Below are 22,256 nucleotides of genomic sequence, written 5' to 3'. Positions count from 1 at the left end.
AGCTTACCATGCTGGGGCCAGAGGTTGCTGGTAACTTCCCTAACAAGCTGCATTGGCCTGGCTTCCTGTGAGAGAGCTCACAGTTTTCTTTCTACATTGGGGCTGGAGGTCTTACAGATGGTCTTTTGAATCACTGATTGGGTGAATTAGAACCAAAGGGCCTTCACTGCTAGTCTTTGCCATAGCTAAGAGCCTCCTATTAGATTCCTTCTGCACCATGCCTGGTCTCCCCCTCCACTCAAGTGAGACATATCTTTCCTGAAGTCCTTCTGTGATGTTTTAAGCTAGAAAATTGCTTCACTCAGAATTTTTGTGGGTTCAGTCACTCCAGAATTCATTTAGAGCCTTGATTTCTTGTTATTTCTAAGGGAAAACAAGGAGAGCTCAAGTCAATTTTCTGGCACCTCTCTGCCATCTTAGCTCTCCTTTCCTCACCTCTTCCTAATAAAATCCTTGGCCAAGGTAAGTCAACAACATTTATTTAGCACCAACATTCTCTGAGAATGGATAGCATTTTTTTCATCATAAGTCCTTCATACTTGTATTGCTAGGAATAGCTAAGTCATTCACAGCAGCTCATATTACAATATTTTTACTTTTTACACAGGACATTTCACTTTGCATCAGGTCATGTAAGTCTTCCCAGGTTTTTCTCAGCTCATCCTACTCATCATTTCTTATATCACAATAACATCTCAACAGAATCACATAAAGCCACAATTTGTTCAGCATCCTCTCAATTTCCAATTCTTTGCCACTAGAAAAGAGCTGCTATAAATATTTTTGTACATATTGATTCTTTTCCTTTTTATTTTTTAATCTCTTTTGGGATACAGACCTACTAGTGGTATTGGTAGGTCAAAGGGTATGTATGCATGGTTTTATAAAGCATTGGGCATAGTTCCAAATTGCTATGCAGAATAGTTGATTCAGTTAACAATTTCATCAATAGTGCATTCATTGATGTCAGTGCCAAAGGACAGTAGACATGCTCCTCTGATAGGTTCTCAATAGCAAAAGAAAACAAATATTTTGGGGGGACCTTCTGTGGCAAAAAATGGATGAGAGTTGCATAAATTGAGTAGAATGGACATGTTAACTACATTATTTAAGGAAATCTCATATCTATGAGATCACAGAATAGATCCATTTTGATTGAAAGTAAACTAATTTCTTTGAATCTTAAATATGTTTTTTATACTGACAAGTGATCCTTTATAATTGTTTGTTTTTTTCTTTTTTACTCTAATTCATAACATTTCCTTTGAAAAAAGGGTTAATTTCTATTTAGATTAGCCTAAGATAATTTTCAATTAATTTGGAGATTTTTTTTCCTTCTGTTTAAAATTTTTTTTTTTGAAAGCAGTTTAATGGAACTGTATAGGAGAGTGTTGCTTTGATATTTCACCTTTTTTTTTTCCATTATTGGCTAGTTAAAAGCAATGTCTCAAAACTGTAGCATATGGTGTTTCTTATTATTTCCTAACTTATGATTGCACAGTGTTTAAAAATTAATATAAGCAGCTGTATTTGAAAAGTGGATAAAGATCTTAAGCATTCATTGAAACTAGAAAAAAATGTGATGACTGATAACTCAAAAGTTTATGGAGGGTTTTTTGTTTTGTTTTGTTTAGTTGCATTGATCCTTTTTTTCCTCAAATAGATTTTATCGTCAAAAAGTGAATCTCGTCTAAGACATCTTTTGCAGAGAGCACCAAGTTACTGCCCAGAATCAATGGTATGTCTTATTTTAATTTAAGTATGGGGGGAATGGGAGAGAGGTAGGGCAGAGGGCAGGTATCTGTCTGTCAGTCTTTTTTTTTTTTTTTTTTAAAAAAAAACTTAAGCAAATAGTGAAGCACTTTTCCCCTGGCTTATCAATTTTATGTGCTTGGGGTTTATATTTTGAACAAAATGTTAGATTTAACTTTGTGGAAATAAAAAGTTTCTACATATATTACTATGTTAAGAGATTATTTCATAGTCTCCCACTTTTTCATTCTAAAAATTGTAATTACAAATATGATAGAATTTTTAATGTGAAATATTAATTGAATGTGATGATTTTTCATTTTATACCATTTTATCTTGAGGAATTTTATGAAAACTAGAACAATCATGAAGAGTTAACCACAGTGGTGGTTAGAGTTCAGACCTGGAGTAGCAAAGACCAGGATTCAGAACAATATTGCTTCAGACACATACTGACATTGTAACTACAGGCAAATTACATATTTTTTTAGTCTCCCAGGCAGCTCTTTAAGACTCTGTCACAGAATGTTATTGATCTGTATCAGTGGAGGTGGTTGGTCCAACAATAAAATCACCCTGATTTTTCTACCATTTTCCCAGATGTAATAACTAGGTACTTGAGCCTAATTTTTTTGTTTTAGAGTAATAATCTGGCAAGATTTATTAGCTTGTAATCTCTCATAGTGACACTTTCTCTCATTTTTCTACTTATCATGGGGAGATAGGTTTGCTGTTTGTCCCTTTTCATCTTCGACATTGATACTTGAGATAGCTATAGATATTTCATTATTTCTAGCAGCTTGTGTCATTACAGGGACAAGACCAAGGAATCCCATTGCCTCCTTTGGAGATTCTTTTCAGACATGGAATCATACATAATCAAAAATGTTAAATTGGTAGCTAAATAGTTGGTATTTTAGTTTTATTTTTTGTGCTTTTGTGATTTTTAAAAACTTAAAGCCTTTATCAGTGTAACTTCATTTTGCAGTAGACAAAATAGGCCATATTTTTTTCCCTAGTCTAGTTCTGACAATTGGTCTTACTGGCACTAGGTTTTAAGAAGTGTTCCTACTAATTTTTAGTAAGATTATTTATATTTAGTAATATGATCAGAATAACCATTATTTCAATCTGGAATGAATATGATTTTGCAACAATGAATTGTATTAATCTGGATATAATTAAATTGTCAGCATCTGTTGGATATTTTTTCAAAATTGTAATGCTATTTAAAAAATCACTAATTATTTTTGCATAAAATATATTTTTAGGTTGATGTTTGGAATTGTATGAACTCTTCTTTACCAGGTAAAGATAAACTTTAGCATTATTTTTTTTTTTACTTTGTACTCATATAATAATTATTTGGGCAAGTCATTTAACTTTTTGGCCTCAATTTTCATGTCCTTAAAGTGAGAGGAGAATGTTGGACTTGATCAAGACTTTAAAGTCATTTTCAATTTAGATCTGTAATCATATAATCTTTTATGGAAGTTGAATTGTTTTATTTGATTATTTGACTGCTTTTTTTCATTTGACTATTTATTGCACTTTTTAAAATAACAAAAAATCCTCATGATTATTACAGTGTTTGATTGTTAAAAAACAAAACATAATTAATTATATTAGTAGTAATTGATACACAATTTCAGATAGACTTCTCTATGATTTACTCCTTTGAAATTTCCTGAACCTTTTTCATATATGTGGAATAATTTTAATTTAGTATAGTTATCTATTTGTGTTTTATACAGAAATGTAGTTATGGCATATCTTAAATGTTTATGTGGAGGTGTAATTTTCAATAGCTGTACAGTAATTTCTCTTCATAATTACTAATTTTTTCTTTAATTCTATCCTAATAGCTTTTCATTGTTGTTTTCTAAAGTCTATTTTGAATCTTCCATTCTATGATCTGTGATCATTAAAGGAATTTTTTTAAAATTGCATCATAGATTATGAAAAGTACATAGAAGAGTACAAAGTACTATTAAATTAGATGAAGAAAAGAGCACTATTGGTTTGGAGTAGTGGTTCAAAGTAGGACATAGGAATTTAAAAACTGAGTGAATTGAGTTTTAACTTCTCTTCTTATCCTTTTACTGAGTGATATATTCACCAAAGGTGAGAAATGATTAAGATCTCAGTAATGAAGAAGAATTGTAGGAAAATTATAAAAAGAATTATCATTAGATAATTCTTAAAAATATTAGAAGCAGTTCCATCACCTTTAAAAATTGAGAGATGGAAAAGGGTGGAATTTTCAGAGTTTTTCCAAATTTATATTTCAGTGGTTGATATTTAAGGAATATTATATACAATGCCAACTGTCACTTACATTTGGATTTGAAAGAATTGTAATGTGGTTACTTAAATCACTGGAAAACATATGTGTATTTTTATCTTAAAGGTGTTTTTAAGAAGTCTGATGGCTGGGTTGGTTTAGGCTGTTGTGAGCTTGCTATTGGTTTGGAATGTCGACAGGCATGTAAACAGGTAAAATTTTTTAAAAACCTAAATTCCTAGTTATTGGGAAAAGCATAGTAGAGAACATATTTAGCTGTTAGTTGTAAAAGCCTTTTGTCCCCTGCCCATATCATAGTTCTTGCGATGTGATATAGAAAGAGCTACATGATTCTTACTGCTCACATTGAACATTTTGCTTTGTGTCTCATTGCATTTTCAGTTGTGTAATAGTAATTCCCCCTATTCATGTGGCATCAAGGGTTGCTTAAGTTTCTTTCTAACCTATACTATTCAAAGCAGTCTTGTAGAACTGAATAAATAATTTTTATATATATGTGTACATATTCAACTTATTCAACCAATTATTATTCCATATAATTCAAACTACATTATTTATAAAACTGGTCAAAAATTTTGTCATTGCAAAAATCCATTTCTATGATAAGTGTTTTCTTTCATTTCATCTTCCCTTTCTTGGTTTTGGTTTCTCTTCTAATGTTTTGCTTATTAATTCTTTTTAAATTTTAAATTTTGATACTTTTTTCTACTTCAGTCTAACAATTTCATATTTTTTGTATTTGCTTTTAGTGTATTAGTTTGCCTAATTTAACTTAATTTAATTGTTTTTTTCCTGACAATTCAGCTCGTACAGTTTTTTTTTTTTTTGATGTAAGCATTCTTCTTAATCCTAATTTGACTATACTCCAAAAATTTGGTATGTTGCATTTGCATCGTCATAACTTTAAATGTAATTTATTCTTTAATTCAACATTGGCAAGTGATTTTTTGACTTGTAGATTTGTTTTCTTTTGCTACATTTTTTCTTGTTAATTATTATTTTTATTCTATTGTTTTCTGATGTTTAAAATGTATGCATTAATTGCTTTGAATCCTAGAATGTGATTAGGGTTTGCAAATGTTCCAAATTTATATTTGAAAAAAAAAAGATTTCCTCCCTTCTCCATTCAGTTCTTATAAAAATCAAATGCAGTTTTTTCCCAATACTTCATTTGAAGTCTAATTTCTTAATTTTTAAAATTTTTTAAATATATTATTTCATTAGTAGAGTGCTGAAATTTCCCTCTTAACACTGATAATTCCGTCTAATTATCTTTGCAACTCACTTGATCTTTCTTTTGAAATTTTAGTTGATATGTCAATTGTTACATAGATGCTTTTATTGATTTCTCTGTCAGGATATTTTAAGCATTATGCAATTTACCTATTTATTTCTTGTAAAATTTTATAATTTGAATTCACATTTGTTTGATATTCCAATTCTAAATTTTCTGGAGTTAGCTGAAATTTGGAAAATGTTGTCCATTTTCCCCCATTTAAATATATATTTCTAAATGAAGCATATTTCTTCTAAGCAACATATTATTGGATTATTTCTTGTAATCTATTCTGAAAAACTTTTCTGCTTATCCCATTTACAGTAAAGGTTCTAATTGATAAATTTGACTTAAATATTCCATCATAATCAAATTATTTGTTTTGTTAGAGGGATTACAACTTTCCTTATTTCATTATTATTAATCCTTATCTTTAAGAATGGCAATTAATATCAGTCATTACACATACATAACACTAAACTTATTTCTAATACTCTACACTTTTAATTCAATAATTATCAGAACAGTATACAAAATAATTGGATAAATCCACAACTCTGCAAATAGTGAATTAATGTTCTGCTTTCCTGAATCCCTCTGAACATTGAATTTTTCAAATTTTACCATTTTGTCTATTTGTTGGGTATGAGGTGATACACCAGAGTTGCTTCAAGTTTTATTTATTTAATTATTAATGATTTGAGTTCTATTAAAATAAGTGATGATAATTTACATTTATATTCAGAACTCCTTATTCTCTGACTATATATGTACTAGAATATGGCTATTCATCTTGTATATTTGTATCAATTTCCTGAAAATTTTAGATGCAAAACTTTTACCAATGATTCTTTATATAAAGATTTTTTCTCTTTTCCTATATCTTTTCTTGTTCTAAGTTTATGTATTTTATTTGTGCCAAAACTTTTATTTTTGTCAAATCAAAATAGTCTTTACAATATTCTCTTTGTAATATTTACAAATAGTTATTTATGAATTCATTTCTTATCCATAGCTGCTATGGAAAAGAAATAATCATCTATTCTATTCTGACTTTTAAATGTTAATTATAATATTTTACTTCGGATATTAATTACCTTTATAGTAAAACTTATGATTGCCTTCAGCTCATTTATACATTTGGAATTTATTATGGAATATGTTATAAGCACTAGTCTAAACCTGTTCTGCTTCTAATTATTATCAATTTTTCCAAATGGTTCTTATTCAGTGATGTATTCTGTCTTAAGTAAATTTTATTTTTAAATTGATTCAATATTAGATTAATAACATGTTTCCTTCAAAGCCTTACTTAATCTGTTCCACTGATCAGCTTTTTTTCTTTTACATTATCTCTGGCATCCATCACCTCCTTTATGCTCAGGCAAAAGCTTTAGGCTTTTTTGATTTGTCACTTAGATTATGGTAGCAGCCTCATCATTTATTTTCCTGCTTTAAGTTGCTCTCCATTCCAATCCATTCTTCACATAGCTGCCAATGTGATTTTCCTAAAGTACAGATCTGTCATTTCCTTTCTCAGTAAATTCCAGGGACTCCCTAGTGCTCTTAGATGATATATAATATCCTCTATTTACCATATAATGACTTTTACAGCCTACCTTCATTCTACCTTTCTAGCCTTGTTGTGCATTTTTCAGATACAATGTATTGGGAGTGAGGAATTCAAATTCACACGCACAAAAAAGGGAAGGAATCCTTGTCCTCAAGAAGGGGCTGGAGAAAATAAGAGGGAATGGAATCACGGTGGTTGGCTTTGAGAAAGGAAATTAACCACCTCTTCATCAAAGTCTAAAATAAAATTAGAGTGACTCTAACAGGGAATAATATCAAAAGAAAGGGAAGAAAAAGAAGCTCACAGCAAATAGTTTCTGTATTCTCACTAATATATGACAGAATTCTCAACTGAGGGGATGGGAATGAGAAAGAGGAATAAAGATTGAGGGTAAAAGCAAAGGTTAAGAATAGCTTCTGTCAGGAATAAGATAGAGAATCAATTAATAAATCTTATGCTATGTTGGAGACCTAGCTGGCATTAGATAACAGAAATTTCTAATGGATCCAGTTAGCTTGGTTATATGGCCTTTATCCAGCTCTATTCATCAGCATTTGAGTAGGAGCAAGGAAGTAGATGGTGGGAGTATTAAAGATTTGGGATTTGTGGTGCATCATAATGTGCCATACTTGAATTTTAACAGGATAGTCTGGCCTTGTGGACAATATGTAAAAATGAGGGCTGGATGGTAGTTCATTTAAATGTTTTTTACTGGGTTAAAAGACAGTACAGTGTCTTTTGTGACATTTTATGGTCCCTGTAGTTGTCCTTGTGCTTTTTGGTTTTTAATTAATAAAGTTCTAATTGGTTTGTGGAAACCAGAGAACCTCAGGAATTATTACAAGGATAAAACTATGTGGATACCACGTATTGGCATTTTTATCTTTAATTCCATCAAAAATCATAATTCAGTAAAATAAATACTATAAACATACTGAATTAGTAATATATCTTGGACATATTATCATTGATTATGTAGATATTGTCATGACAAATAAAATACAAATTTACTTAAAAGCATTACTGAATTGATTTTAAACTTTAGTCATATATTTTGTTAATGAATGTCAACAGTACAGCTGTTATGTCAGGACATGTGAGCATTTTGACCTTAAGATGTTTTATGTTTTGTTTTGTGGTATTTAGCATTTCCTAAAAATTAATGAAAAATCTATTGACTTTTAGGCTTCTTCTAAGAATGATATTTCCAAAGTTTGCAGAAAAGAATATGAGGTATGTATTTTGCTTTAGAGTTTATAAATAATATTCACATACTATTAAATTAAGAGAATTCTTATCTTTTATCTCCGAATGAACTAGTTATACAAGTAACATACATTGGCCTTTTTCTAATAGCAAGTTTACTTTAGTTTCTACAAAAAAGTTTCATTTGCCTTATTTGAGAATTTGCTTTTAAACTTAGCACTGATTTTATGAGATACATAAATGTAATGTACAGATAAGTTAAACTGAAGATTTTCTTCAATAGCTTGTTATTCTTTGTTTAAACATGACCCAGTTGTAATTAGAATTTTTAAATGAGAATTTACCAAGCTTCTCCACACATTTCCCCTTTTGCTATTCCCTTTCCTTACATGATTGATTCCCTATCTAGAATCATTACTGTAGTGCTAATTAATGTGAATAACTTAATGTGGTACTTATCTTAGGAGAATTTGTATCTAGAGAACAGTGCTTAATCTTCCAATGAAAAAATTTCAATTATGTGTTAACATGTACAGAAATGGGCTTTTTTGACCCCTTTAAATGAAACTGTCATATAGGCTATTCATTGTCTCTGTAAGATTGAACTTTACAAGATATGTTGAGTTTTCCTGTTGGCTGCCTACAACTTTCAAATTTAAAAGAAGAATGTTCCATTGTTATCCATTGAGAACAGTTTTGCCTTTCATGGGATAAGACTAATAATTTACATATAAAGACCAGGTCCCTTCATAATTTCTTTTGACTGTATAAAATTGGTTAACCTAATAGATTCTTTTTCTTGGGTAAAGAAAAGATTACCAAGTTAAAACTATTCTTTTTTCCCCTCAGTCTGTTTCTGGGTTGTAATCAAGATTTCTTCCTTCCAACATTAACATTTGAAACATTTATTTAAACTGAAGAATTTTGTTCATTTCTTGTCTTTTTGTGCTTTTGACCAAGTTTTTTAATCTTTTATCTGTTCTTCTGAAGACAGTTTTCAAATGAATTATAATTTATTTCTGTTCTTATTGAAAGAGTTCCTTGATTAAAAGAAATGAAAGGTCCCCCTCTTTTTCTTATGCTCTTTACTTTTGAAATGACCACTATTTAATTTCTCTTGGCTAATTTAAATAATCCTATCTTCTCTCCCAAATTATGTATTACACTGTCCATCTTCTGTAACTTTTCCTCTATTATGTTAGTCTGTTTCCTTTCCATTTCTGGATTTCTACATTGCCCTAGAAAGTCTGCCAATATGTGTTGATGGAGGACGAGAAAGGAAAGGTAAGAGAGATTAAAGCAATCTGTGATAGAAGTCCTGAGGATAGCTTTTTTCTTTACTGACTAGTTACCTGACTCATTTGCTCAGTTTCCATTCCATCATTTTTGTCTGAAGTTAAATTCTGGGAGGATTCTTCTCTTTAATATGAAATTTTACCTTTGAGATTTTCCAGACTCACTTAGAGACTCCATTCTATTAATAATATATTTTGGAGATAAATAAGGTGAAAAAACAAATAAAACCTAAATCAAACATAGAATAATTTAGAGATAACATGGCATATACCAAACAGCCAGCGTAACCATATTTATTGAGACCAGATACAATGTGAACATAGAAAATTTGGAGAATGTTTTCTTAGGATCTTTCTCCTTCTAGATGAAAGAGCCATACAAAGAAAGTTTCATCCAGACATATAAACTATGTCCCACTATGGAATTCAGGATATTATAATTTTTCAGAGAACTTGTATTCTCATTTGGTATAAGGGTTAGGAAGTTCCAAATAAACTAATATCAGAGAGATCTAGATAGAAGGAATAAATGTATTAGGTTGCATTATTTGTTGTTAATAAATTTAGTCTGGTGGATGATCTGAAACATTTCTTTAAAAGTACCTCATGAAAGGTTATAAAGGGTTTGTGTAGATTTTTTTTTGCCTTGAAAATACAAAAAAGTATAGTACAAATTAAAGTAAATCAACCGAAAGATTTATAGCAAAGAATACACAGTTATTTACTTAACTAAGTATGGGTTAATTATTTACATTTTTATTATCTTGGCCCATCTTTTTTCAGCTTTGTCTACCTTGAAATTATCAATTTTGATTATCTTTAGTGGATAAAAATTAGTAAAAGAAAATTACTAAGGTCTATCTCCCTGTTGGTAATTTGAGAAAGAATTTTAGAGGAGTGAAAATTTATTAAAATAAGATTTTTGTATTTTACATATTCATCCTTTCCTTACTGCTTTTCAAGCATTTGATATAAAAGCAAAATTATGTTATATAACTTTCCTGTGATAGAAGAAATTTACTCATATTTCTTAAGGTCCTTTGTTTAAAATGTATAATACAGAATTTTTAGGGTTTTTTTTTTTGTTTTGTTTTGTTTTTAAGGTATGTCCTTTTTTTTCATTCAAAGTACTGTGCAGAATATATGACCCATACTAGAAACATCTAGAAGACAATATGAGCACATATAATAAAATAATATACTAAGTATAATAATGCATTAAGTGTATATTTAGTGGCCAGAAAGCATTTTATACTTAAAATATATTGGCGGGAATAAATCATTGTTGACTTGGATTATCATGGAAAATTTAATGAAAAAAAGTGGGAATTGAGATGGTTTCAAGAATGAGATTATAAATGGTTTCTTCTGTAGGAAGTGGTAATCATTTTGTATTCATTCTTAAACTGAAGAATTACATAAAAACCATTGTTTTAGAAAGATTAGTCTGGCAAAGGCATTCTACAAAATGTGTTTTGAAGGGATGTGGACTATGATAAAGAAAGCAGCTTGGAATCTTTGGAGATTTGATGACAATGGAAGTGGAAGTGAAGAAATGAATTTGAGATTTTAAGGAAAGAATAGGACACACTGAATATAGGAATTTGTGACGACCGCGCTAGTACCCAGGATACCTCAGAAGCAAACGGAGTCAGGATAAGCAAAAGTCCTTAGTCTTTATTCTTGGTCTTTAGGGGTAGAAGTGAAGGGGATGGAAGTAGAATTTTTGCGACCCCCTTCTTCCTTGGCTACCACAAAAAGTGACTCTGGCTAATCTTACTCCACCCCCTAGTCCTTCCTACAATCCTCTGTATACACCAATCATTGAGCCAGGAGGACAGTGGGAAGGGCCATTTTCCAAGCATATGCCCATAGAGTATTGTCCAATCAGTAGTTAGTCTCAAGTGCTAGGCTGTCCTGACCTCAGTGCATCGACTCAAGAGTTTCAGCCCTCTACAGGAATTGAGCATGATCAGTTGATAGACATTTACAATTCTATACCAACCAGGCTTATAGATGATGCATTTAGATTTGAACATTGTATATGAGGTTATTTATTGGTAACATGGGGCTTTGAAATTCAAGGTTAAGTGACTTTAGAGTTATCAATTTAGAGTCATAATTGAGAAAATTTTACTAGGGAAGAAAATGTCGAAATAAAAGAAGCAAAGACAAAGATTGGGGGAACTTGGATGTGGGAAGAGAAATTAGCTAAGAATATGAATATTGGTCCAAAACATAAATATTAGAAAGAACTTTATAATAAAATTTAGAGTCATCCCAAAATGAAATGGATTGCCTAGTAAGATAATAACATTCCCAGTAAGGGAATTGGTCAAGTCAAAAATAAAACACACATATTAGAGATGTTGTAGGATGAATTTATGTATTGAGTAACAGGTTTAACAATTCATTTGGAGTCAGCAAACATTTATTAAGCACTTACTATGTTTAAATTGGGTAATGCAGCAATTCTCATTAGCATTTGTGTCCTCAGATGCCATCATACTTTCTCCACATATCCCTACTTGCCATTTGAAATATTGGTGATATACATGCAGGCAGAAATGGAGGCTTTATATAAAAGTTGTATTGAAATTTATTTTTGCATTAGCTATGGAAAAAGGATTTATAAAATGAATGGAGGAATATAAAGGACATACAGCACATGTTCAACTTATTTAAGAAAAACTATTTTAATGACAAACATTATTTTTAGACAATGGATGTAATTTCAACAATACCTCTTGTTTGAAATTTAGAAAGATTATACCTTGCAAGAACTGGTAAGAATATATTTACCTGTATAAGCAAAAAGATTTTAAACTGAAAAGAAAAAAAGAGTGGAAAACTACATATTGATAGTTACCAAGATAAATGTAGTATAAATATACAGCACGCACACGCACACACACACACACACACAAATAGCAGTGATATAGTCATGGTGAAAAAATTTGGGAGCCAGAATTGAGAAATATTTTGGAGAATATTAGAATGAAGAACCTTAGAAATAGAAATAGAAGCAATAACTGGATAAAAGAAATAGATGAAGTTTTTGGGAAATATTCTCAAGTCTGGCACAATGTAGTAGTTATAGAAGACTTCAGTTGTCTGTTCAACTTCAGGAGTTTGGTGCCCAAATCATATCTAAAAGTGTCTCTGTTGCTTTGTTGATAATTTTATCTTTCAAAAAACGAAAGGAGAACTTCTGGTTTAGAATTGATTCTCAATAACAAAAAGTAACTAGTTAGTACTGGGAGGAAATTGATGGAAACCTTTAGGGAAAGTAACTACTGAATCTTCAGATTTGGAATCTTAACATCTTTCAGTTTTAGGACAGGAGATTTTGAAGGATTCATACAGAGGAGGAATGTTAGAATCTTGTGAGCTAAAAATCTAAAGGGAAAATAACCTCAAACAAGATGAGAAGCACTCAAGAAGGAAAATCCTAAAAATACAAGGAGAAAAGCAGCTGAGGAAAAGTGAATTTTCTCAAGAGACTAGTATGGATACACTGAGAATTTATTAATTTAGTTTTTTTAAAAGAAAGTGAGAAGTAGATAATAGAGGATAAATAGAAAATAATAATGGCACAGCCCTGTAAAAATGTGATGGAGAAATACAGAATAAAGTTGGGCCAGAAGGAAGGCTAAAAAAAAGATTTACTTTGCTGTTTAAGGTACACTGGAAGCAATAGTAGAATTTAGCATTGCATAATAGATGAAGAGCTAACATTGGAGTCAAGAAAAATTGGGGTCAGCTCTGCCTCTGGCACTTACTAATTGTGTGATTGGACAACTCCCTACCCTAGACATCTCTCTGAGGCTATAAATTGTAAAATTGTCACTCATGGGGAACGTGTAATTAGATAGCTCTTTGTCTTTTTGCACTTTAGGTTAGCTTGTCCTATTAGAAGATGATAATTCTTCTAATATTCTGAGATATTCTGTGACTATCCTACTGTAATAAAAAGATATGGCAACTCTTAAGAAGTAGATGGAAGAGTAGGACACAGCTATTGTTTTTGTCTTCTTTTTTTAATTGAGTTTAGTTTGCCCACAAGCTGAGATCCTGACATTGAGCTATGGGCTTAATCATTTCAACATAAAATCCTTCCAGCAGGCCTTTTGTAAGGCATCTACAAAAATGGAAAGATAGGTATTGGCACATGTGATTTCTGGGAAGCAAAAAAACCTATACAGAAAACAAAGCTCAAGGCATGAGACTGTCAACAAAGGTAGTGAATAGTTAGTAACAACATATCTTATGATTCAGGCTTTATTGATTCTAACCCATAGTTCTGTCTAATTGGAATTTTTGAGATTTTACTGTATTTGCTTATATATAATTATTTTAGTAAGCATTAGATATTAGTATTTTCTTTTGAGATGCCATTTGTTTTTCATTATATTTCACCAAAATGTGGTCTGCTCTGTGCTGCTACATTCTGGCAACTGAGTAGGGGGCATTCTAGTTGGCATTTTCAAATGGTTCATTGTGATGGGGAATTCCTGTCTTGTATTAGGTTTTTTTGCTTCTTTATAGAGTTATTTTGTTTGTGTTTTGGGAGTTATTGATAAAATTATATTTTATTTTTTGTTTGCCAACCACTGGTGAATAACAAAGAAAGAATTAAGTTAGAATTTAAGATTGAAGCAAAATCGTAACATTTTATGAGGATATGGAATGAGTGTCTGCAATAATTATAAGGAGTAAAAAGGAAAACATATCTTCTTAGTAACTTAGATAATGGTTTTATTTTGATAACTAAAAATTATTTTTCTCCTTAATAGAATAGGTATAATTAAGCTTATTTGATTAGTGGAAAGCTTCATGAAATAAAACTAAAGAAATCCCTTATAAGATATATAATTTTAAAATGTTGAGATTGATTTTCAAGTATGATTTACAGTTAACATATTTTATTGTCAGATCTTGTTCATTTATAGTATCATATTTCTGTTAGCATTACAGATCCTTATTCTAAAGTATAATAGTATCGATTTGTCAAGTGATTTTTTTTCCTTTTAATCCTTCTTTTGTTCCCAAGTCTTTCTACAGTCTTTTCTTTATATTCTCTTTAGAAATCTCTTTTTCCTTCCTTTCTGTTTCTAGCCCTTTTCTGTACTTGATGCTCTTTCAATAAGGTAGGTAAAAGAATACGTATTCTCTAAAAAGACAATATTAGATATTTTGGAAAATAATCTTTTATCACAAACATAGAGGGTTTTAAATAAAAAATTCATTAAGCTTTTATTAATATAGTAGTATAAATATATTCAATAGATAATAATATAAAATGCCTGAGAGTTGTTAGAAAGCATGTTAGTGGCTACAGTGTGGACAATAGTGATTTATTCAATATGTTCAGAATTAGGAGAAATAATATACCCTTGACAGGATATAGTCATTCTGCTTTTTTTTAATGTAGAATATTTAGTATTTATATATGATTTTCATTATTATATAATTAAACCTTTTTTTACCCCTTCTAAAAAGCATGAGTAATTGTAAAGGAAATGAAAGCTGATTACTATACATGTTTTGCTTGATTAAGGAAATATTTCAAAATGATTAGTGAACAAGTGATTATTCCTTTGTTATGTAATATTTAAAATTGTTTGTTTTTTGTACTTGTTTGGAATATTTTCATTGCCCAGAATTGTAATTCCTGCATTAAGAAGACAAATAATTTTTTAAAAAATTACTTCTAAGTGTATAAGACTACTCTTACATCTTCTTTGGTACTATCATACTGAGACATGTGTAATCATTTTTTGTGATACATTTTCCAGTTGATACCCTTAGGTTGTTAGTATAAAATTTATATGTTAACCTTCTTAGTAGAAAATCTAAAGGAGACTAATCTAAACATGGAAAATGAAACTGTCCAATTTGATTATTAGGCCGTTACCTGCAGCTGATGAGCTCCAAAAAGAGCGAAACCAATTAGGTCCTGCAGTACTGGCTTTAGCATAGATAAAGAATCTTTCTTAAGATCACATTCTACTAGGTTTTTGGGATGTCACTTTTATACTATACTTTTCTTTTTTGTGTGTGTTTTAGACAATTAAATTAAACCAGGGTTTTTGTTTTAAAAGAATTATGTGTTAAATAGATAATCTATGCACAATGTCTAGTTAGCCAGTCTCCTTAAGAATTAGTGGAAATGACAGTAATACCAGAGCCTTTCTCCCATAAAGACTTTGTAAAAGAGTTATCTATGAATTTGCTTAGGAATGCTAGTTCAAAAACATTCCTACAGTTAAATAATTAGTTACTTCCCAAGGTCATAGCAAACAAATCATTCTGAGACTTGTTCTTATGTCACATTTTGTTTCCATTTTCAAACTATTAACCCTCAAACTTAGGATGTATGTAGTTGACTTTATAGAATCAGTTGTAGTTTTGAATATATTCCTGCCATTGAGTCTGATTCTTTTGTTTTTTTTTAGTTCCATATAATGTCCTTTTTACTAGCTAATAATCATAGCAGAGAAAATTCTTAAATTCTCATTTTTGTAATTAGTTTTATTCTGAAAGCCAATTATTTAAACTCATTGAATTGTTTGGAGATGTTACCACAGAAGAAGAAAAATTAATGAAACTTAGTTTTTGGTATAAAAGGCACAATGTCAAATATGCAAGAAATTTAAATATATCTGTGAAATGCAAGCAGTTTTTCATTGATTAAAGACTTAGTCAAGGCAGAATATCTTAAATAGCCTTCAGAATAAAAGTATAAAATATTCATGAACTTATTCATTATTCTTCTCTTCTGTGAACCTTAGCTGACATTTATTCTTTAATCATCACATTACTTAAAGTTACCAAATTTTAATGTGCAACTTTAAAAAAATTTTACACTTTTTTTTGTTTATACCATTTCTATTATTAGAATCAAAGATCAGAAGGGAAGAGAATCTATAATGACTGAAATTTCAAGAGAAGAAAGTCACTAGACAGAGGAAGGACTGGGACAAGTAAGAAAAGTAAGAAGAGTTAGAAAAGGAGAACAGATAAGTTGATAGGTGAAAAAACAAAACAAAAAAAAGCTACAGCACCTAGATCCTGAACTAAGGAAGTTATGCCAATATAGTCTTAGAACAAGTTGTTACTACTGAATGAGTATTTTTTATTTATTTAGTACTTTTTCCCCAGTTACATTCAAAACAATTTTTAAACATGTATTTTTAAGATTTTTAAGATTTATCCCTACTCACAATTAAGAAACCACTTGTGAAGTTATGCAAAACATTTCCATAAAAGTCAAGTTGTGAAAAAAAAACAGATCTTCTACCCTAATAAAAATAAAAACTCTGAAGAAGTATTAAATTAAAAAATAAAGAGAAAGAGAAATAGAGAATGTTTCAATCTGTATTCAGATTTGATCAGTTCTTTCTCTGGGTATGGATAAGATTTTTCATCATATGTCTTTCAGAGTAGTTGTGATGACTGTATTACTGAGAATAACAAAGTCATTTACACTGATCATCCCAAAACATTGCTGTTGCTTTGTATACAGTCTATTTCACTTCGTCCATGGAGCACTTTCCAGCATTTATTTTTTCCTCCTGAGAGCATCCTGCTCATCATTTCTCAGAGAATAATAATATTCCATCAGAGAAACTTGCTTCAAATTTTTTTTTACAATTACTGATTGCTAATTGTATTTCCCCCCTATTTATTTTCTCTCTCCTTTCACCCTTACCTTCCTCAAAAGCATTTTGCTACTGATCGCTTCCTCTTCCACTATGCCCTTTCTTTTATCACCCTCTTCCCCCTTTCCGTAATCCCATTCACCTCTTATTTTCCTGCAGGCTAAGATAGATTTCTATTACCTCTATGGAGTATGTATATTATTTTCTATTTAAACCAGTTGTGATAAGAATAAAGTTCACTCACTCTCTCTTCTCCCTTTTCCCCTCCACTATTAAAACTTTTTCTTAACTCCTTTTTTAATGGTAGGTAATTTGTACCTGAATGAGTACTGTTTAAAGAAATTAATATTATGACCAGAACAAAACTTAAGAACATTATCTCTGTCCCCACTCCCATTGACTAAGAATTTCTTTCTTTCTGTTCACTTCTATTTGGGGCCCAAACATTACATTGGATTACAGATTTACAGACTGCAGTATTCTATGCTATTTATATAAATCTTTGTTAGGTTCTCTGAGCATAAAAACAAATACTTTATTGAATAGTCTGCCTGTTTGGAACATAATTGAAGTCTTACTCTTGAAGATATCAGGCCAAAGATATCTGCCACAATAAAAACATTCAGTCAAATGCTGAATTTTCCTAAAGTGGCTATTGAAAATAAATCAGAAAATGTTCTACCCTTATATAAAATTGTTGTGGATTCATACCTAGGATGCTAAGTAGTATTCTGGCCTATAAAAAGGCAACTAAAATAATCAAAACTATCTTGGTCAGAGGGACTAGATTATCAAGAAAGGTCAGATTATAGATAAACTTGATTTTGTCCCATGAGTATCTGGAGATCAGCAGTAAGTAGAATAGATAAAAAGGTTTATCTTACTTTCAGTGTAAATTTACAGACGGTGTGGCATAGTAGATAACCAGTAAGTCCTAGGTAAAAGTCACTTAACCCTGGGCAAAATGCTCTGAGTGACTCTTTTGTTTTGTTATTTTGAGAAGCAATAGAGGCTAAATGACTTGCCCAGAATTATATACATCTAGTTAAGTGATAATGTCTGAGACCAGATTTGAACTCAGCTCCTCTTGACTCCAAGGCTGGTGTTCTATCCACTGTGCCATCTAGCTGCCCTTCTTTAAGACCATAAATTATGACAAGGTTTTCCAAGGGCGAATGTTGAAAACCATCTTTGCATGTATTTCAGAGTTTTTTTATATTAAAGCTTTTTTTTAATTTTCAAAACATATGCATAGATAATTTTCAACATTCACCCCTGCAAAACCTTGTGTTCCAAATTTTTTCCCTCCCTTTCCCCTATCCCCTCCCTTAGATGGCAAGTAATCCAATATATGTTAAACATGTGCAATTCTTCTATAATATTTCCACAATTAGCATTTGCATGTATTTTGAAAAATAAAAAAACTATTTAAAAAAAAAGACTAAGTTATGAAGGAGTTGTAGATCTATAATGGTATAAGGGTTTCTTCATGGGGAGTTACCTGCACTAATAAAAAATCTATGTAAAAAAATAATTTAAACATATATATTAAAAAAAATACTGTGGTACAGAGCAGCATTTGTTTTACTTAGGCTAGACTGGTTCCTTTGAGGACATAAGGAAGATATCTTTAGGATTTGGTTGATTTGGGAAAGTAAGGCATGAACCATTGATATGGTTTTCTTGTTACTTGAAGCATAAAAAAATCCTAGACTAGAAAGGTCTCATAAAATTCCTTTTTCTGTATCTTTCTTACCCTAGTTTTGCCACTATGGATAGTGCAGAAATAGAAGAGGAGAAGCAGCCATTTTAAGCAGTAATTGTGTTCTTTTGCATCTTTTATTGTTAAGTACTTTGTAAAATGAGATAAGGAAGAAAATGACAAACTACTCCAGTATCTTTGCCAGCAAAACTCCAAATATGATCACAAAGAGGAGGACATGAAAAACAACTGAATGCATTTATTTTTATTGAATTTTACACATTCTAGAATGTTCTGTTGCATCCAAACCTGAATCATTGGACTAGCTTGAGCTAAATCCAGCCTGGAACATTTGGCATTAGTTGGCAAGATTGACCCTATGACTAATTTTATTATTTAAGTTGGTCAAGGAATATGGGAAGGCCACATAAATAAAGTAGGTGGCTTCTGATGTAGTAAGGGGTCTTCCATTGACCCTGTAAGATTAGGCTAAGGAAGATAGCATAGAAAAAGGCATATCACACGTTTATATGCCCTGATTCTTGCTCAGTTTTAGAAAAGCTAAATTGCCAGTGTAAGGAAAGTAAAAGTAAGTTATCTTTGTATATTCAGCAATTAGAGGTAGATATGAATGCACTTTTGGTTTTTAAGAATTATGTTTTGGAAACCAAAAAGAGATTCTTATATACTTACTATTAGTATAGGTGAAGGAGTATTATTGATGAGAGTGTGGACCAATAAATTATAGGTAGAAGAATATGGTCTCAAACACTAAGGTTTGATTGGAGAATTTGTTAAATCCATTGGGCAATGAGAAGGGAATAGGAATTAGGATAAGACCTAGAAGACCACCCTGATGGTAAAAAACAAAACAAAACAAAAAAAAAAAAAACCTTAGATTTATCCTATTACTAATCCCAAGATATGACTTCCTCTATAGGTGAGTAGGCTTTCACCACCAAGGAACTTGGAAACTTTCAGGAGAATTAAAACAACATTGAGTTAGAACAATAAATGGTAGAAAAGTGATTTACTGGGGCCAATATAGAACTCTTAGCTGCTTGATTCCATCTTCTTATGGAGCTTGCAGAAAATTTAGTTTCATAAAGTCAAATGAATCAGAATCAAATGGGGATTGACCTTTATCCCTTTTTAGGCAGCTAAGATGGAAAATTCTGCATTTCATAATAAAGATGAGTTCCCTTCTAGCTAGTTCTCTGAATTAACTAGCTAGCTAACAAGAGAGGGAATGAAATTCCTAAAAGAAATAGGTTTAGTGGACTTCATCCATGCTGTTCCACCGTGCCTTGACATATTTTGATCAACATATGTGAGTAACAATTAAATCCCCATTTGAATGATATCAAGCTTTAGCTTTGGGTCTCCCCTGCCACAGCATTGAACAGGCTTGTTCCACCAAAGAATGAAATGTAAGCTGGAGATTGATGCAGCTGTAACTATTTGGACACATGCATCAAGCCATATAAATAAATGCCATGAGGAAGGCAGTGGGCAGTGACAATACTCTTTCCTTTAATAAACATTGGATGTGATTCTTGAAATAAGATAAGATAATTTGCAGCCTATGGGAGTATTAAACTGTATTGGGAATAGTAGGACCAGAGCAATGAGAGTTGTCCTGCTCTATCTAAATTTAGTCTAATAAATCCTATATTTAGAACTTATGTTCCAGATATTGTGTTAAGCATGAGGGATATAAAGAAAAGCAAAATCACACCTTGACCTCAGGCAGTTCGTGTTGTAATGGAAGAGACAATATATAAATAAGTATATAAGATACTTATGGATTAGATGAAAGATGTTTACAGGAAAAGGCACTAGCATCTAGGTTAGGGGAAGAGTGTGGGAGACAGGAAAAAGATTTGAGCTGAATCTTGAAGGAAGATAGGGCCTACACTGAGAGTTGAGGAGAAAGAACATCCCAGACATGGAAAGACAGTTAATGCAAAGGCAAGGAGACAGAAATAGAGTATTATATAAAAGGAACATTAAGGTACAGTGCATAAAACATGGGAATTTAACCAGGCTTTGAAGAACTTGAAATATCAAACACTACAGTTTATGCTTAATCTTGAAGGTAATAGGAAGCAACTGGAGTTTATTAAGCAGGGGCAGAACCATTCTATTTGGTCATTCCAGTCTGAATAGCCTGGATCCAGACCTGAGGGACTCTTGAGATGAATTCTCCTAGGGCACAGATCAAGATTCTCCCAAGACTGGTTAATCTAATTATAAGACAGACATATGTCTAAGCCAGTTACTTAGAGGAAGGGGTTGCCAAATATGTAAAATAAAGAGTTTGGGGGTATTGGAAGCTTTGCTGTTGTTATATTAGAGGATCCTCAGGAGGCCTACAGGGATATTCTAGTTTCTATTGGGGATTTTGGGAAAGGATCCATGGAGGGGATGAAGTATCCTTTTTCAGGTTAAAATTCTTCCCCATCCTCTCTGGATCACAGTTGTGGTGGCTAATCAGGGTGAGTATATATTATGAGAATGGATATTAAGAGTTTTGAGGAGTCAGACCTTATATAGATCCAAATGGAACCTTGGAGTTGCCTGATTCATTTATGTAGTTAACATTAAATAATGAGAAGTTTGGGGGGATGAAGGTAAAATGCTGAAAACTATCTCTTTACTAGCAGTAGAAATGAAGGAAACTAAAATACTTCATTATCTCAGCTCTTCCCATGGGCAAGGCTACTTTCAGAGAGCCCATCCTATTTTAGAGTTGGAAGAATCTATGGTAAAATCAGGGGCATCAGATCAACACAGAAAAAATGAATACATGTTTTCAAATGATTAAACTGGTAAAATGTCAAGCTCTGAAAAATAAGAGTGGGAACTATGTATAGTATTAGGATTTTTCTGTCTGGAAAGATAGGATTATGATTTAAGTCTGTAAAATGAAGGATCTGAAGAGAAATAGTGGTCAGAGATTATCAAGTTCTATGTTGTAAAAGTAAGCACACTTTTACTCTTTGAAAAGATAAATTTGGAATAAATTAAAGAAATACAATAAAAGATGCAGTGGGAGCAAAGCTGTTGTATTCTTTGGTTTAAGAGGTGCCATAGTTTGAAAATATAAATAGGTTCAAAATAAATTTAAATTAATTTTTATGCACAACATCTTCATGACAGAAATCATTAAGAGACATTTTAGATTTAGAAGTAGAAAAGAGGGGCAGGAAATATCCCAAGTCTTTTAAATAGGCATCAAGGAAAAAAGTGATGTCCTTTAAAATTTTTCTGTTGGCATTTTTTTTAAGAAAAAGTAATAGCAGACCATGTGAATTTTGAATCTGGCCTGACATAGTCTAAGAGGCTTCATATATTAGTGGGAATTATGCTATACTTTTAAGAGAATACCTAAGGTCAGACATTTACTGGCTGCTTCACCAATGTCCCTTTTAGAGAATTTGTCGCACCTTTCTAGGGAATATGATAGTGTCACAATAGTAC

General features: G+C 31.3%; 1 protein-coding gene across 1 annotated transcript in view; it reads left to right on the top strand.

Annotated features, from left to right (window-relative positions):
* The window catches only part of RECK (reversion inducing cysteine rich protein with kazal motifs), a 71,567-nt gene that overhangs the window by 13,296 nt on the left and 36,015 nt on the right, over positions 1-22,256 (top strand). The window contains exons 3-6 of the mRNA XM_031937277.1: positions 1,664-1,738; positions 3,024-3,060; positions 4,163-4,248; positions 8,092-8,139. Coding sequence (XP_031793137.1) covers positions 1,664-1,738; positions 3,024-3,060; positions 4,163-4,248; positions 8,092-8,139 — 246 coding nt within the window. The remainder of the gene's footprint in view (positions 1-1,663; positions 1,739-3,023; positions 3,061-4,162; positions 4,249-8,091; positions 8,140-22,256) is intronic.

Source organism: Sarcophilus harrisii, chromosome 1, assembly GCF_902635505.1.
Source record: "Sarcophilus harrisii chromosome 1, mSarHar1.11, whole genome shotgun sequence".
Taxonomy (NCBI): domain Eukaryota; kingdom Metazoa; phylum Chordata; class Mammalia; order Dasyuromorphia; family Dasyuridae; genus Sarcophilus; species Sarcophilus harrisii.
Note: the sequence above shows the minus strand (reverse complement) of the source record. Positions and strands in the feature narration are given on the sequence as shown.